The 19,624-nt window shown below is 38.1% G+C and overlaps 1 protein-coding gene across 3 annotated transcripts in view; it reads right to left on the bottom strand.

Annotated features, from left to right (window-relative positions):
• The window catches only part of ERCC6L2 (ERCC excision repair 6 like 2), a 155,015-nt gene that overhangs the window by 88,074 nt on the left and 47,317 nt on the right, over nucleotides 1-19,624 (bottom strand). For all 3 annotated transcript variants that reach the window (XM_005210398.5, XM_059889007.1, NM_001082606.2), the window contains 5 exon segments: nucleotides 14,719-14,859; nucleotides 13,976-14,089; nucleotides 13,058-13,177; nucleotides 10,079-10,150; nucleotides 7,654-7,799 (listed from right to left, as the gene is read on the bottom strand). In XM_005210398.5, coding sequence (XP_005210455.2) covers nucleotides 7,654-7,799; nucleotides 10,079-10,150; nucleotides 13,058-13,177; nucleotides 13,976-14,089; nucleotides 14,719-14,859 — 593 coding nt within the window.

Below are 19,624 nucleotides of genomic sequence, written 5' to 3'. Positions count from 1 at the left end.
AAAGGTTCGTCTAGTCAAGGCTATGGTTTTTTCTGTGGTCATGTATGGATGTGAGAGTTGGACTGTGAAGAAGGCTGAGTGCCAAAGAATTGATGCTTTTGAACTGTGGTGCTGGAGAAGACTCTTGAGAGTCCCTTGGACTGCAAGGAGATCCAACCAGTCCATTCTGAAGGAGATCAGCCCTGGGATTTCTTTGGAAGGAATGATGCTAAAGCTGAAACTCCAGTACTTTGGCCACCTCATGAAAAGAGTTGACTCATTGGAAAAGACTCTGATGCTGGGAGGGATTGGGGGCAAGGGGAGAAGGGGATGACAGAGGATGAGATGGCTGGATGGCATCACTGACTCGATGGACGTGAGTCTGAGTGAACTCCGGGAGTTGGTGATGGACAGGGAAGCCTGGCGTGCTGCGATTCATGGGGTCGCAAAGAGTCAGAAACGACTGAGTGACTGATCTGATCTGATCTGATCTGAATATTCTGGCTGCTTTATGATAGATTAGTTGACCATATAAATGTGGGTTTATTTATGGGCTCTGTATTCTATTTCACGATCCATGTGTCTGGTTTCGTACCAGTACCATACTTTTTGACTATTAGGGCTTTGTATACCACACAAATTTGATTCTGAAATCAGGAAGCAAGACGAACTCTAGCCTTGTACATTCTCAACCTCTCTTTGGCTATCTGGGGTCTTCTGTGGTTCCATACAAATTTTGGGACTATCTGTTCTGTGAAAAATGCAATGGGTATTTTGACAGTGATTGTACTGAACATGAAGATTACTTTGGGCTATATGGACATTTTAACAATGTTAATTCTTTCATTAGTGTGGTGTACTTTTCCATTTATTAGTGTTCAATTTCTATTTGTGTTATAGTTTTCAGTGAATATGTGATTTACCTTCTTGGTTAAATTATTTCTAACCATTTTACCCCGGAGAAGGCAATGGCAACCCACTCTAGTACTCTTGCCTGGAAAATCCCATGGACGGCTGCAGTCCATGGGGTCGCTAAGAGTTGGACACGACTGAGCAACTTTAGTTCCACTTTTCACTTTCCTGCATTGGAGACAGAAATGGCAACCCACTCCAGTGTTCTTGCCTGGAGAATCCCAGGGACGGGGGAGCCTGGTGGGCTGCTGTCTATGGGGTCGCACAGAGTCGGACAGGACTGCAGTGACTTAGCAGCAGCAGCAGCAACTATTTTATTCTTTCTGATGTAGTTGTAAAAGAAATTGTTTACTTAATTTCTCTGGTAGCACATTATTTGTGTATAGAAATGCAGCAGACTTCTGTGTGATAATACTGTCTCCTGCAACCTTGTTGTTGTTTAGTTTCTAAGTCATGTCCAACTCTTTGCAACCCCATGGACTGTAAACTCACCGGGCTCCTCTGTGCATGGGATTTTCCAGGCAAGAATACTGGAGTGGGTTGCTATTTCCTCCCTCAGGGGATTTTCTCAACCCCGGGATCCAACCTGCATCTCCTGCTTGGCAGGCAGATTCTTTACCTCTGAGCCACCAGGGAAGCATTCTGCAACTTTACTGAATTCATTTATTAGTTCTTATAGTTTCCTGGTAGTCTCTTCAGGGTTTTCTATATATAGAATCATGATATCTGCAAATAGCGACAGTTTTGCTTCTTCTGTTCCTATTTGGATGCCTTTTATTTATTTTTCTTACCCGATTACTGTGGCCAGGAATCACTGCACCATGTTGAATACAACTGGTAAGAGTGGGTGTCCTTGTTTTGTTCCTAACCTTAGAGGAAAAGTTTTAAGCTTTTTACCACTGAGTATATTATTGGCTGTTGGTTTTTCATATATGGCCTTTATTATGTTACATTCCCTCTATAAACACTTTATTGAAGGTTTTTATGATAAACAGACATTGAATTTTGTCAAAATCTTTTTCTGCATCTATTGAGTTGATCATACGATTTTTCTTCTTCAATGTGTTAATGTGATCTATCGCATTGATTGATTTGTGGGTATTGACTCCTACTTGCATCCCTGGGATAAATCTTACTTCATCACGGTGTTTAATCCTTTCAACTATTATTGAATTCCATGTGCTAATATGTGTTGAAGATTTTTAGATCTCATCAGGTATCACTGCCTTGTGATTTTCTTTTTTGTGTGATACCTTTGTCTGGTTTTGGTATCAGGGTTAATGCTGGCCTTGTAAAATGAGTTTGAAAGTGTTTCTTTTGCTTCAATATTTTTGGAATAGTTGGACAAGACTAGGGATTATCTGTTCTTTGTTTGGCCAAGCCACTTGACTTATGGGATCTTAGTTCCCCAACCAGAGATCAAACCTGGGCCCCCTGTGGTGGAAGCATGAAGTCCTAATCACTGGACATCCAGGAAAATCCCAACTGGTTCTTTAAATACTTGATAGAATTCCTCTGTGAAGCCATCTGATTCTGGACTTTTGTTTGTTAAGAGTTTTTTGACTACTGATTCAATTTCATTATAGCAATCAGTCAGTTCAGATATTTTATTTCTTCCTGATTCAGTCTTTGAAGACTGTATGTTTCTAGGAATTAACACATTTTTTCCAGGTTGTCCAATCTGTTGGCACATAACTGTCTACAGCAGTTTCTTATGAGTGTTTGTATTTCTGTGATATTGGTCGTAACTTCTCTTTTATCTCTGATTTTATTGATAGGTGTATGCTGCTGTTCAGTTGCCCAGCTGTGTCTGACTCTTTGTGAACCCATGGATTGCAGCATGCCAGACTTCCCCGTCCCTCACTATCTCCCGAAGTTTGCCCAAGTTTCTGTCCATTGCATTGTTGATGCCATCCAGCCATCTTATCCTCTGACACCCTCTTCTCCTTCTGCCCTCAATCTTTCCCAGCATCAGGGACTTTTCCAATGAGCGAGCTATTAGCATCAGGTGACCAAAATACTGCAGCATCAACTTCAGCATCAGCCCTTCCAATGAGTATTCGGGGTTGATTTCCTTTAAGATTGACTGGTTTGATCTCTTTGTTGTCCAAGGGACTCTCAGGAGTCTTCTCTGGCACCACAGTTCAAAGGCATCAATTCTTTGGCATTCTGCCTTTTTGGTCCAGTTCTTACAAGTGTATGTGACCACTGGGAAGACCATAGACTTGACTATAGGGACCTTTGTCAGCTGAGTAATGTCTCTGCTTTTCAACACACTGTCTAGGTTTGTCATAGCTTTCCTGAAAAGAAGCAATTGTCTTCTGATTTCATGGCTGCGTCACCATCTGCAGTGATTTTAGAGACCAAGAAGAGGAAATCTGTCACTGCTTCCACCTTTTCCCTTCTATTTGCCATGAAGTAATGGAGCCAGATACCATGATCTTAGCTTTTTTAATAATTAGTTTTAAGCCAGATTTTTCACTCTCCACCTTCACTCTCCTCAAGAGGCTCTTTAGTTCCTCTTCACTTTCTGCCATTAGTGTGATATCATCTGCATATCTGAGGTTGTTGATGTCTCCTGCCTATCTTGATTCTAGCTTAACTCATCCAGTCAGGTATTTCTCATGGTGTGCTCAGTTTATAGTTTAAATAAACAGGGTGACAGCAGACAGCCCTGTGGTATTCCTTTCTCAATCCTGAACCAATTGTTCCCTACAGGGTTCTAACTGTTGCTTCCTGACCCACATACAGGTTTCTCAAGAGAGAGGTAAGATGGTCTGGTACTCCCACCTCTTTAAGAACTTTTCACAGTTTGTTATGATCCACATAGTCAAAGGCTTTAGCGCAGTCAATGAAACAGAGGTAGATATTTTCCTGATATTCGCTTGCTTTCTCCATGATCCAGCGAATGTTGGCAACCTGATCTCTGGCTCTTCTGCCTTTTCAAAACCCAGCTTGAACATCTGGAAGTTCTTGGCTCACGTAATGCTACCATGAAAGTGTTAAATTAGGGCCTTACTAGCATAGCATGGGAGATGAGTGCAACTGTCAGATGGTTCAAAGATTGTTTAATACTACTATAGGTGTATACTTACTGACACTGACATTTTGTTAACTGTTTGCTTGCTTTTGTAATACTTTTTTGCTCTTCTTTTAGTCTTTTCCCTTGTGGTATGATAACTTTCTTTAGTATTATGTTTGGGTTCCTTTCCCTTTTATTTTTCTGTATCTATTGCAAATTTTTGGTTTATGATTACCATGAGGTTCATATATACTGACATGTGTGTGTATATATACATATGTATATATACATACACATATACATATACACACACACACACACACATGCTGTTTTTGTTTTTCAGTCACCCAGTCTTGACTGAATCTTTGAGACTCCACGGACTACAGCACACCACCGCTCTGTCCCATACCATCTCTCAAAATTTGCCCAAGTTCATATCCATTGCATTGGTGATGCTATCCAGCCATCTCATCCTCAGATGCCCTCTTCTCCTTTTGCCCTCAATCTTTTCCAGCATCAGGGACTTTTCCAATCTGAGTCAGCTCTTTGCATGAGATGACCAAAATACTGGAGCTTCAGCTTCAGCATCAGTCTTTCCAATGAGTATTCAGGGTTGATTTCCCTTAAGATTGACCAGTTTGATCTCATTGCTGTCCATGGGACTTTCAGGAGTCTTCTCCTATACCATAATTCAAAGGCATCAATTCTTTGGCATTCTGCCTTATTTATGGTCCAGCTCAATATATACACACATACATATATGTATACTTACATATACATTTATATACACAATTTTATATATGTATATACACACACATTATATAAATCTGTTTTTAAATGACAGTTGCTTAAGTTCGAATGCTTTTAAGCACTACATTTTTACTCCCCCACCCCATGTTTTATGTTCTGAATACCATATTTTATATCTTTCTATTTTTTGTATCACATAACTACTTAATGCAGTTGTAGTTATTTTTACAACTTTTCCTTTTCAAAAAAATCGAAGCATATTTGATTCAGAATGTTGTGTTAGTTTCTGATGTATAGTAAAGTGATTCAGTTACATTGTTTTTCAGATTCTTTTTCATTTTAAATATTGAAGATAGTTCTGCAACTTCTGTCTTTTAATCTTCATTCCTTTACTATATATTTGTCTTTATTAGTGAGTTTTTTTTACTTTTACTGCTACCTTTACTATATATTTGTCTTTATTAGTGAGTTTTTTTTCTTTCATATATTTTGTTATTTCTGGTTATGGCCTTTTCCTTTCACTTGAAGAAGATCCTTTCACATTTGTTATAGGATCCATTTTGTGATGATGAACTTTTAGCTTCTGCTTGTGTGGTAAACTTCTTCTCTCCTTCAATTCTGAATGATAACCTTGCTGGTAAAGTATTCTTGGCCATAAGTTTTTTTTTTCATTTCAGTACTTTAAATATAATGTGTTACTCCCTCCTGTCCTATAAAGTTTTGCTGAAAAATCAGCTGACAGGACTTCTAAACACAAAAAATAGATTTTAAAATTAAAATTCAATGGACAGATTAAATAGCAATTTGCAATACAGCTGAAGTGATAATTAGGAACTTTATGGCAGAGCTTATCAAATTAGACTACAGGTGAGCAGAACAGGAATGAAAGATAATTGGTTGTCATGATAAATTCTGTACTATTTGAACTGTTGTTGAAGATATTTATTACCTTTAAAACATTATTTAAAAATTAAGAATGCTTATATGTGTTTGATAAACTTAGCTGAAGACAGTGTTCTATGTCATTTAATACTGAGTATCTAAGGACTCATGTGTGAAATTCCTCTTGAATTCATTCACAAGTAAATGGAAATCTAGAGCTTCTCAGGCCTTAGCTGTAAGAATTCAAGAATAATTTTAGTCCTCAGCAGTTAAGTAGTTCACTCACCACATATATTTGATTTCTCACTGTAATTTTTCTGTTTTTGGCCATGCTGTATAACTTGTGCGACCTTAGTTCCTTTACCAGCGACTGAACCTATCCCACGGCAGTAAAAGCACTAAGTCCTAATCACAGGACCTCTAGGGAATTTCCAAAGCAATTTTTTTTTTTTACTCACTTTTTCCCTCTTTGTATTTTATGTTTTTTTTTTTAAAGTCCCTTGAGATTAATTTCAAAAATATACAAACAGCTTATAAAGCTCAATATCAAGAACAACAACTAACAATCCAATCAAAAAAATGGGCAGAAGACCTAAACAGACATTTCTTCAAAGAAGACATACAGATGGCCAACAGGCACATAAAAAAATGTGTAAAATCACTAATTATTAGATAAATGCAAATCAAAACTACAATGAGGTATCTATCACTTTACTCCATTCAGAATGGCCCTCATCAAAAAGTCTACAAATAATAAATGCTGGAGAGAGAAAAGGGAACCCTCCTACACTGTTGGTGGGAATGTAAACTGGTATAATCACGATGAAAAACAGTATAACTACCATATGATCCTACAATTCCACTCCTGGGCATATATCTGGAGAAAACTATTATTGGAAAAGATACATCCATCCCAGTGTTCACTGCAGGACTATCTATAAGAGCCAAGACATGGAAGTAACTTAAATGTCCATCCACAGATGAATGGATAAATTCACATATATACAATGCAGCAACATGAATGGACTTTGAGGTTATCTTACTAAGTAAAGTAAGCCAGATAAAGATAAATATCATATGATATCGCTTATACGTGGAATTAAAAAAAAGATACAAATGAACTCATATTTAAAACAGAAAAAGACTCACAGATCAAGGGAGGGGAGGGATATGTTAGGAGGATGGGATTAACATATATACACTACTATAGAGAAGACAGATAACCAACAAGAACCTAGGTATACCATAGAGAACTATACTCAGTATTTTGCAGTAACATAAAAGGGAAAAGAACCTGAAAAATAACATAGGTTATTGAATCTTTCTGCTGTACACCTGAAACTTACATGACATTGTAAGTCAACTATACTACAATCTTGAATAAATAAATAAATAAATAAACGTCCTTTGAAATTCTTTTTCAAAGACAGTGGGAGTATATCTATAAAATACTTATTATATTAGATGTTAAAAAGTTACAGATTTGTCACCCCTGCCAAAAGAGACTAATCTTCTCAGGTGTTTATATCAACTTAAATTTTTTCTAAAGTACGTGTATGTCTTTAAAAGTTCACTGAGATTCATAAACAGGTGTTAGAACTGATTTAGCTTTATAAAACCTATAAATGTTCAGCTGCTCTCCTTGAGACCAGGTAGAGACAGAGGAGGGAAACTCCTGGTCCATTAAGCCTTCCTTATGGGTTCTCAAGGGTTCCTTGACCACAGTTTGAAAATCACTGACACGTGACTCTCAACTATTCAATTAATAACTTGATTATTCAACTAAGTCTGACTGTTGTAACTACAACACACAAGTCAAAAAACTATAGAATATTTCAATGAAGAAGCAGCCACTTTTCGGATATTTTAAAAAATAAAGCCAGACATATAAAGAGGATGAGAATAATGGAACTGACAGAGAAGTTTAGATAAAACTCAATATTGTTATCCCAGTCAACATTAATAGCATTTTTGTTGCTTCTCCTTAAAGCTAAATGAAACACAGCAATAGAAGCATAATCACTGAAAACCCAGTAACAGTTTAAGGATTATCTTAACTCTTAAGAGCAATTAGATAGAAATCAAGTTATAAAATTTTATTTTCTTACATTGTAGAGACAAGGCAAATGTTTACATCTTGAGTACTGTTGAATTCTTTCACAATCTTGATTCTTTCCTCTGATTTTGTACTTCCATCAAGTCGTCGGTAATCCAGTCCAGATGCCATACAGTACTGCTGCAGCACATCAAGCAACTAGAGGAGAGATACAGAGACATGCAAAGATAAACTCATGGTTTAATAAGTGTCATACCATTATACAGATGAGCTGTACTAAGTATTAATATCTCTGTTCACAGTTTCTTTCTTACAATTACAAGGGCAACAAATATTTTTCTAATTTCTGACTCATACATCTTCCTACTATTATACTGAAACTGACTTTAACATTCGGCAACCTTTGTGTTAAAAAAAGAAAAATCAATCTTTCAAGGGAAAAAACCCGATCTTTAGCTTTCTAAACCAAAAAAAAAAAAAAAAGGAATAAAAAGAAAAGTATTGGCCAACTCATTTATCTAATTATATTCATTATTTTTGCTATAGTCCACATTCTAAAATATCTTAAATATCTTAAAAGAACATTTTAATTATTAACAAAAACATCTAAGTAGAGAATTAGAAATCTATCTTTATGTTTCCTATTTCATAATAAGTAATTCTGATATCGGAGAAGGCAATGGAGATTTAAATATCTGTTTTAAAAGTTGTTTACCTCATTACCATTTCCTACAGAAATTATTAAGAAGCAGAAGATACTAGGAAGAGGTGGTAAGAATATACAGAAGAACTATACAAAAGTTCTTCATGACCCAGATAATCACGATGGTATGATCACTCACGTAGAGCCAGACATCCTAGAATGTGAAGTCAAGTGGGTCTTAAGAAGCATCACTACGAACAAAGCTAGTGGAGGTGATGGAATTCCAGTTGAGCTATTCCAAATCCTGAAAGATGATGCTGTGGAAGTGCTGCACTCAATATGCCAGCAAATTTGGAAAACTTAGCAGTGGCGACAGGACTGGAAAAGGTCAGTTTTCATTCCAATCCCAAAGAAAGGCAATGCCAAAGAATGCTCAAACTACAGCACAATTGCACTCATCTCACATGCTGACAAAATAATACACAAAATTCTCCAAGCCAGGCTTCAGCAATATGTGAACTGTGAACTTCCAGATGTTCAAGATGGATTTAGAAAAGGCAGAGGAACCAGAGATCAAATTGCCAACATTCGCAGGATCATCGAAAAAGCAAGAGAGTTCCAGAAAAACATCTACTTCTGCTTTATTGACTATGTCAAAGCCTTGCCTGTGTGGATCACAACAAACTGTAGAAATTTCTTAAAGAGATGGAAACACCAGACCACCTGACCTGCCTCCTGAGAAATCAGTATGCAGGTCAAGAGGCAACAGTCAGAAATGGACATGGAACCACAGACTGGTTCCAAATAGGGAAAAGGAGGACACCAAGGCTGAATATTGTTACCCTGCTTATTTAACTTATATGCAGAGTACATCATGAGAAATGCTGGACTGGACGAAGCACAAGCTGGAATCAAGACTGCTGGGAGAAATATCAATAACCTCAGATATGCAGATGACACCACCCTTATGGCAGAAAGTGAAGAAAAACTAAAGAGCCCCTTGATGAAAGTGAAAGAGGAGAGTGAAAAAGTTCGCTTAAAGCTCAACATTCAGAAAACAAAGATCATGGCATCTGGTCCTATCACTTGATGGGAAACAGTGACAGACTTTATTTTTTGGACTCCAAAATCACTGCAGATGGTGACCGCAGTCATGAAATTAAAAGATGCTTGCTCCCTGCAAGATAAGTTATAACCAACCTAGACAGCATACTAAAAAGCAGAGACATTACTTTGCCAACAAAGGTCCATCTAGTCAAAGCTATGGTTTTCCCAGTAGTCATGTAGGGATGTGAGAGTTGGACTATAAAGAAAGCTGAGCGCCAAAGAATTGATGCTTTTGAACTGTGATGTTGGAGAAGATTGTTGAGAGTCTCTTGGACAGCAAGGAGATCCAACCAGTCCATCCTAAAGGAAATCAGTCCTGAGTATTCACTGGAAGGACTGATGCTGAAGCTGAAACTCCAATATTCTGGCCACCGGATGCAAAGAACTTACTCAATTGAAGAGACTCTGATGCTGGGAATGATTGAAGGTGGGAGGAGAAGGGGATGGTTGGATGGCATCACCAACTCAATGGACAGGAGCTTGAGTAAGCTCCAGGAGTTGGTGATGGATAGGGAAGCCTGGCATGCTGCAGTCCATGGGGTCGGAAAGAGTTGGACATGACTGAGTGAGTAAACTGAACTGAACTGAACTGACGGAAGATACGTAAGTAGTAAATGTGGCTGGATGCTTTTTTTACCTCTTTAAGATACAGAGATCTCTTTATAGACTTTTAAGCCTCAGGAACTAGACCTGAGTCAATCAAAAATATGCTCCAGACAAAACTCACCTTGGTGGAAAAGGAGAAAAGAAGAACTTTATCTTTGTTTTTCCTGCAATGATTTAAAAGCTGCTGAAGAACCTGGAAGAGAACCACAAGAACATCAGTGAACCAGTTTCACTAAAAAGTATACTTTATATACATACACATCACTTAAGAATTTTTTTAAAAATTATTTTATACAATATAATCTGAGTAATCTTTGATAATTCCCTTCATTTTTTCCAAGTTTAAAGTATTAGATATTACATGAAATTCATCATCATATTATTAAAAATGAGGTAAATTAAATTACTCAAGGACTTAGTTCATCTCATCTGGATTAATAAAAAGGAAGCATTTTAGATTATGAGATGCATTTAAATGGATTAATTTAATTTCCAAAAACACTTTTTTATACTTACAGTATGTTCAGAAACTAAATTACAGAACAGTATTTCTTTTAGGACTTGGGCCTAGATATCCATCTAATATCAAGAAGACTAGAGATATCAAGGGAATATTTCATGCAAGGATGGGCACAATGAAGGACAGAAATGGAATGGACCTAACAGAAGCAGAAGAGATTAAGAAAAGGTGTACACAGAAGGACTGTACAAAAAAGGTCTTAATGACCCAGATAACCGCAATGGTGCAGACACTTACCTAGAGCCAGACACCCTGGAGTGTTAAGTCAAGTGAGCCTTAGGAAGCATTACTAATTACTATGAATAAAGCTAGTGGAGGTAACAGAACTGCAGCTGAGTTATTTATAATCCTAAAAGACAATGCTGTTAAAGTGCTGTACTCAATATGTCAGCAAATTTGGAATACTCAGCAGTGGCACAGGACTTCTGCCTCATTGACTAGGCTAAGGCCTTTGACTCTGTGGATCAGTAGAAACTATAGAAAATTCTTAAGGAGATGGGAGTACCCTACCATCTTATCTGCCTCCTGAGAAACCTGTATGTGGTTCAAGATGTAATAGGCAGAACAAGACATGGAACAATTGACTGATTCAGTATTGAGAAAGGCGTTAAGACAAGGCTGTATATTGTTACACTGCTTATTTAACTTCTGTGCAGAGTATATCATGCGAAATGCTGGGCTAGACGAAGCCCAAGTTGGAATCAAGATTGCCGGGAGAAATATCAACAACCTCAAATATATATATTGTACCATTCTAATGGTGTAAAGTGAAGAGGAACCAAAGAGCCTCTTGATGAGAGTGAAGAGGAGAGTGAAAAAGCTGGCTTGAAACTCAACATTAATAAAAACTAAGATCATGGCTTAGTTGGGGCTTCCCTGGTTGGCTCAGAGGGTACAGCGTCTGCCTGCAATGTGGGAGACCTGAGTTTGATCCCTGGGTTGTGAAGATCCCCTGGGGAAGGAAATGGCAACCCACTCCAGTATTCTTGCCTGGGAAATCCCATGGACGGAGGAGCCTGGTAGTCTACAGTCCTATGCCTGGAGAATCCCATGGACAAAAGAGACTGGCAGGCTACATACACCCCATGGGGTCGTAAAGAGTGGGACACGACTGAACAACTCACACACACATACACAAGATCATGGCATCCAGTCCCATCACTTCATGGCAAAATGAAAGGTAAAAAGTGAAAGTAGTGATAGATTTTCTTTTCTTGGGCTGCAAAATCACTGCAGTGACTGCAGCCATGAAATCAGAAGGCACTTGCTCCTTGAAAGTAAAGCTATGACAAACCTAGATTGCATGCTAGAAAGCAGAGACATCACTGTGCCTACAAAGCTATGGTTTTTCCAGTAGTCATGTACAGTTGTGAGAGGTGGACCATAAAGAGGCTGAGTGCTGAAGAACTGATGTTTCTGAATTGTAGTGCTAGAGAAAGAAGACTTTTGAGAGTCCCTTGGACTGCAAGGAGATCCAATCAGTCAATCCAAAAGGAAATTGATCATGAATGTTCATTGGAAGGAATGATGCTGAAGCTGAAGCTTTGACCATCTGATGCGAAGAGCCGATTCATTGGAAAAGACCCTGATGCTGGCAAAGATTGAAGGCAAAATGAAGTGACAAGAGAATGAGATAGTTGGATAGCATTACCAACTCAATGGACATGAATTTGAGCCAACTCCAGGAGATAATGGATGGCAGAGGAGCATGGATTGCTACAGGTCCATGCTGTTGCAAAGAGTAGGACATAACTTAGAGACTGAACAATAACAAATTTCTTTTAGTAAGTATTCAAATTTTCTTTAAGTATATGTAATAAAATGTGTTTAATTACACCTAGGTTCTAAAAACTCTGATATTTATTTTCTACAATAATCAGTCAGATATATACCTCTTCTCATTTTATCCCCTCTGTTTCTCTATTACAGTAAATCCTGAATTCCAGATTTGACTTTGACGCCAAAATGCCAATAACTTGCCCCCATATGCAGTGTGTTTAGAGAGGAAGCAAATAATCCAAAGCCTGTGTAATAGTAGTAATACTGTTATTTTTAAAACAGGCACTTACACATCTGGCAATGACAGCTCCAAACACTGTGGAAAAGAAAACCACAAAGGAAAGAAAAGAAATTTTCTGTACTAAGCAAAAGGTTTTTCTGAACTATATAATAAAGACAACCCGTTTTATTTCAGCTCAATTCAGTTCAGTCACTCAGTCGTGTCTGACTCTTTGTGACCCCATGAATTGCAGCATGCCAGGCCTCCTTGTCCATCACCAATTCCCAGAGTCCACCCAAACCCACGTCCATCGAGTCAGTGATGCCATCCAACCATTTCATCCTCTGTCATGCCCTTCACCTCCTGCCCTCAATCTTTCCCAGCATCAGGGTCTTTTCAAATGAGTCAGCTCTTCGCATCAGGTGGCCCAAGTATTGGAGTTTCAGCTTCAACATCAGTCCTTCCAATGAACACCCAGGACAGATCTCCTTTAGGATGGACTGGTTGGATCTCCTTGCATAAATATTTAAACTTTAAAATACATCATCCTTGCATGTATGCAAACTGAAAGAACAACTTACCTTCATTTTTCCACTGTATTTTGGGTCAGAAAGTGTTTCAAAGGCTGCATCTTTGCTTTTTTGCACAAAATCTGGGAATCTGGAAAATACCTGATCACATATCCTTTTGATAAGTGTTTCCTTAAGGGGAAAAGGAAGAAGAAAAGAAATCTCAGCATTTTTAAACCTGTATAATTTGAAAATATTTATAAAAAATATATTTAGAAGGCATGTATTAGGTTGAAAGTTTTGCCTTCTTTAATTCAAAATACCTTAAAGTGATATGTTAAACATGTAAGGCTTTGAGGAGTTCTGAGATAGTGATATGGTTACTAATTTTACTGTTACTTTTTTAAGATTTTCAAAATAAGTAACTGAATACTTCTCAAAGAGTAGTCTTTTAAAATTACATTTTAACAGCCTCAAGCCTATCACACAAAAGCAAAATATGAAAAGTATACAAAAAGCTTTTAAAAAGATCTTTTTATTTACATTGTGCTTTAGACACAACTGACATGACTAAAGCCAATGATTCCATGTGTGTCTAAATTTTGAAATTACTCATTTTTACTAAATATTTAATACACGATTATAAAGCCTCATTTTAATACAATAGATTAGATAAACATAATTAGATACATTATTAGTGGAATTACAATGGACTCATCAAATATCTTTAGTTGGTAATATATCAAAAGTTATTAGGAAAATGAAAATAATATGAACATATCAGAGGCATAAAAAAGATTTAAGGTTAACTTTTCTTACTTTGATTAAAAATTTAAAGGCATAAACTTCTCTGACATCTAAATTAAAAAACAAGCAAGTCAGTTACCTCTTAAATTTCATACAAAGATAACTTAAGGATATTTGGCTAAGAAATTTTATACCAAATATACTAAATAGCATCACAAAGAAATTTAAAAAGCCAACCCAAACCTGTTGTCTAGAGGTGCTAGCAGTCTGCAGTAATGCCACATGGTTAGCTACCTTCTGAAGGACTGCAAGGTAACTGAAATACAAGGTTTTCACTGTTTCGCCCTGTGAATTGGTCTGTAACCATAAAAGTACAGAAAATAAAAATAAGCAAGGGACTAACATGGCTATGTAACTAATTACACCAAAAATATATCACTTACAATAATATTTATTATCCGGTTTTTATCAGCACAATATTATCTGGTTATCAGCACAATACATTGTGAGAAAATAATGGTCAAATGATACACAAAATATCCATGAATCACTAATGTGGAATTGTACTTTTGGTAAACCATAACACAATGATGTTTTTAATAAAAGAGTAGAGAAAGTCCTCATTCCAGGAAGTATACACAGTGACACAGCTTCTACAGATAAAAAAACCACATGAGGAAAAGTTATATTACCTGCTACTTACTCTGATACTAGAATTGAGTACTTTGTAATCAAAAACAAGACAGTAAAGATATCATGTAATGTGCTTAGTCACTCAGTTGTGTCAGACTCTGCAACCCCATGGATTGTAGCCCATCAGGCTCCTCTGTCCATGGGGATTCTCCAGGCAAGAATACTAGAGGCATTGCCATGCTCTCCTCCAGGGGATCTTCCCAACCCAGGGAGTGAACCCAGGTCTCCCGCATTACAGGAGGATTCTCTATCATCTGAGCTACCAGGAAAACATACCACACTGAAATACTTACCTTATAACAACAATTTCTTCTTTTCTGGCCACTGTTGCAGGTACAAGGCTCAGAAGACTGAAGTATCAAAGACACATCTTCGGTTTCTAATACTGTTTGATAGACAGCTTTTTGAAAATCTGTCAGAGAACAATATACCATCTGTCAAGATAAAATAGAAGGTAGCTATTAGTATTTTTATAGCAATGATAATTACAATGCACATCGGGTTTCACAGACTGTAAGAGTGAAAATTGCTCATAAACTGTAATTTTTCTTACATGATTAGCCCATGTAATCATTATATGGGCTTCCCAGGTGGCACTCGTGGTAAAGAACCTGCCTGCCAACGCAGGAGACGTGGATTCGATCCCGGAGTCAGGAAGATCCCCTGAAGGGCATGGCAACCTACTCCAGTATTTTTGCCTGGAGAATCCCATAGACCGAGGAGCCTGGGGGGCTATGGTCCATAGGTTCACAAAGGGTTAGACACTACTGAGGCAACTTAGTGCACATCACTGTATAACAGAAAAACACAAGAAGACTTCTCCTAATTCTGTGCTATAACCTCACCTAAACTATACAAATTATACTTTTCTAATAAATTTCACAGTTTGTTCTTTAATTTTAAAAACTCAAAATATGAAAAAGCTAAGTATGTGATTTCCTTATAAATTTCTCAACATATTCTTGTGGGTCTTTTCAGCATTCCACATTATTAGCCCATCATGCAAATAAGTGATTAAAGTTTAGATCAAATAAAAAAAAACTAGAAAAGGAAAGATTTTTAGAACAATGACACAGATAATACTTAGTGAATTACTTGAAAATTTGGAAAAAAAATTTTAAACTTCCTATTACTGAAGATAGGATAAAGTATTTTTGCTATAAATTCCCAAAATTAGGAAATATAAGAATTAAACAAATACACATGAAGGCAAAACTTGTAAAATTGCCACCTTGTGCCCAAATTCAAGAAAAGAGGAAAACACAAGAAAATAATGCCAGTGAGTAATTGCCTTGTATTTCTGGTAGTCTGGAAATTGGTAAAGTTCTTCGAGATACAGCCGTATGTAACCAGGGTCATAAAACTATATATATATATAGAGGGACTTTGAGGCATGTGAATAAGAGGGAAAGCCATCTATTTTTAAACATTTATATGTGTGTATCATTACAACAGAACATTACTGCAAAAAGAAGACAAATTGTGGATATAAGAATAAAAAGAGAATATTGAAGATAGGGTCAATGATTAAGGTACAGGCAGAAATTCTGAATTATTATTTTACCCCAAGTTTATTAAGATATAATTAACATATAAGTTTACAGTGTACAACATTATGATTTGATATGTGATTTTATTATAAAATTATAAGCATAGCAATATGGCTATTTAACACATTCATCACGTCACATAACTACTTTTTGTGTGTATGGTGAGAACATTTAACATTTATTCTCAGAGGCGGGGACTTTTAAGATGATGGAGGAATAAGACAGGGAGATTACCTTCCTCTCCACAAATACATCAAAAATTCATATGCATGTGGAACAACTCCTACAGAACACATTCTGGATGCTGGCAGAAGACCCTGGGGATTTCCAAAAAGGCAAGTCAATCCCCAGGGCAGAAGATAAGGATAAAAAAAGAGACAAAGGATTTCAGGACCAGGACCTGTGCCATAGGGGAGGGAGTTGTGAAGGCGGAAGAGAAACCTTCTCGCAGGCAGAGTCTAGGAGGAGCTTTGGAACCTCAGAGGAGAACACAGCAACAGGTGCTGGGAAGGCAAAATGGAGAGAATTCCCCACAGAGACTGTAACCAAACAGCACTCTTCAGGCAAGAAGTGGCTACATGCCCACAGCAGTGAGTGCAGGCTCAGCGCTCAGGCTTCAGGGGTCAGACCCCAGGGAAAGGACTGGCATTGGCTGTCATGAAGGTATTCTGAGGGGACTAGTAAAACACAACTGAGGGAGTACAGAGAAAAGCCTGGGCCCACCAGAGAGCCAAGAGACTATTGCCGTGGGAATGCTCTAACTCTGCACACGTAGAATGCAGGACCCCATCTTCACAAGTGCCATAGGTGGGATAAGCCAGCTGCAATCTGTGACCCCAGAAGAAAAGCAGGTGTGAATGGCAAAGACAGAAGACAGGAGGCCACTACAGTTTCGACTCCAGAGGTCACAGCTGCCACCATGCTGTGAGTGAGCATGGGTCACTGACCATACCTTCCTGGGAGCCTGAGCAGCTTGGTTCTACTGAGGGACCCACAAACGCAGGGCCAACCCCCTGCGTTGGGGAAGCACACAATCCACCTCAGACTTCAGGGATTTCCTGCAGGTCTCAGTCACAGTGGGCACTCCCCACACACCCCAACTATGTCTTCCCTACCCACCTCTCCCCAGCCCAACCGAGAAACTGAGCCCCAATAAGCTGCTACTCTCGCCCCCTCCTGTCTGGGCAGGGAACAGACACCAGAGGGCAGCCTGCAAGCAGAGACAGGGCCAGAACCAAAGTGGAACACCAGGAGCTCTGCGAGCAAAGGAGAAAAGGGGAAATCACTCCTGCAGCCGCAGATGCAATGGATTAAATCCCCACAATAAGCCTGAGACTGTGAACTCTAGAGGCAATTGTGGCTTTGGGGAGCAAGTATAAACTGGAGTAAGGGAAGATCTGAATCTGCGCCAACCTCACACTGCCAATAACAGATCCAGAGATTTTCCTAGAAATATTGGAGGACTTTCTGAGTAGGCAGATTGACTAGAGCACACTGTGTGGAGAAGTCAATGGAGAAATCATGAGGACATTCTTCTTAATATCATTCTATTTTTGTTTTCTTTTCCATATTGTTCTAATGTTGTTTTTCTTCATTCAGTTCAGTTCAGTTGCTCAGTTGTGTCTGACTTTGTGATGCCATGGACTGCAGCACACCAGGCTTCCCTGTCTATCACCAACTCCCAGAGCTTGCTCAAACTCAAGTCCATCCAGTTGGTGATGCCATCCAACCATCTTATCCTCTGTCGTCCCCTTCTCCTCCTGCCTTCAGTCTTTCCCAGCATCAGGAGGATGCTTCCTCCTGACTTCCAAGGAGTCAGTTCTTCACATCAGGTGGCCAAAGTATTTCCTTCATTACTTTTAATTTTAATTTTTCTTTTATATAATTTTTAATTTTTATTTTTCTTTTATATAATTTTAATTTTTTTATAATATACTTTTTTAATTTTAATTTTTTTAATTTTATAATTTTTATTTTTTATTTTATTTAATTTTTCTTTTTTATAATATACTCTTTCCTATTTTTGAAACATCTTATTTTTAAATACGTTCATTTTATTTTCCTATTTTTACAGTACTCTTTAGTTATATTGTATTTTCCCATGTTTTTGATTTCGTGTTTTTGCTAGTCTAGTTTTTCGTATTCATTTTCATTTTCAAGTTTACCTACTGGTTTGACTACTCTCTTTTTTAACTCCTGTTTTTATCCTTTCTGTTTCTTCTCTTCTCTTTTTTCTCTCTTCTTTCTCTTTTGTAAGTATGTGAGTTTCTTTGGGTGCTCTGGCCTGTTGAGTGTTGCTTTCACCATTATTCTTGGGGTTTTGTTTTCTGTGCTGTGTGACCTGTGAAGCCCTGATGCTATAGTAAGGAGTTGGACCTGAACTCCCTAGGTGGGAGACCTGAGTCCAGGACTCTGGATCACCAGAGAACTCACAAACCCATGGAACGTTAATCAACAAGAGCACTCCCAAAGGCCTCTATCTCAATGCTAAGACCAAGCCCCCCACAAAGGCCGCAAGCTTCAGAGCTGCACATCTCAGGTCAAAACTTCAGCAAAATAGGAACTCAATTCTGTCCACTAGTAGACATGCTGCCCAAAGCCATACCAAGCCAACAGACACCCCAGCACACTACTGGATATGGCACTGCCCTTCAGAGAAACAAGATCCAGCTCCATCAACCAGAACAGAGGCCCAAGTCCCCCAAACTAGGAAGCCTTCACAATCACTAGTCCAACCTTACCCATGGAGGCAGACTCCGCAATTATGAGAAACTACGACCTTCCAGTCTGCAGAAAGGAGACCCCAAACACAGTAAATTAAGTGAAACGAAAAGACAGATAAACATGCAGCAGTTGAAGGAACATGGTAAAAACTCGCAAGACCAAAAAATAAAGAGGAAATATTCAGTCTACCTGAAAATGGATGCAGAATAATGACTGTAATGATGATCCACATCTTGGAAATAAGATGGAGGCACAGATAAATATAATGGAGGGGGTGACTGAGAAGATACAAGAAATGTTTAACAAGAACCTAAAAGGAATAAAGAATAGACACTCAACAATGAACAACACAATAACTGAGATTAAAATTAAACTAGAGGGAACCAACAGCAGAATACCTGAGGCAGAAGACTGTATATGTGAGCTGAAAGACAGAATGGTAGAAATAACTGAAGCAGAGCAGAGTAAAGACTAAAAAGGAATGAAGAGAGCCTCAGAGACCTCTGGGACAGCACCAAGTGCACCAACATCCAATTATAGGGCTCCCAGAAGAAGGAAAAAAGTAAGGCTATGAGAAAGTATTTGAGGAGATTACAGTCAAAAATTTCCCAGACATGGAAAAGGAAATAGCCACCCAAGTCCAGGAAGCCCAGAGAGTCCCATATAGGATAAACCCAAGGAGAAAGATGCCAAGACACATATTAATCAAACTAACAAAAATTAAACACAAGGAACAAATATTAAAAGCAGCAAAGGAAAACCAACAAATAACATACAAGGGGATCCTTATAAGGCTAACAGCTGATTTTTCAAGAGAAACTGCAGGCTAGAAGGGAGTGGCAGAATATTTAAAGTGATGAAAAAGGTACAACCAAGATTACTCTACCCAGCAAGGATTTCATTCAGATTCAGAGGAGACATCAAA

The sequence above is a fragment of the Bos taurus genome, chromosome 8 (assembly GCF_002263795.3).
Source record: "Bos taurus isolate L1 Dominette 01449 registration number 42190680 breed Hereford chromosome 8, ARS-UCD2.0, whole genome shotgun sequence".
NCBI lineage: Eukaryota > Metazoa > Chordata > Mammalia > Artiodactyla > Bovidae > Bos > Bos taurus.
This window is presented reverse-complemented; position numbering and strand designations above follow the sequence as displayed.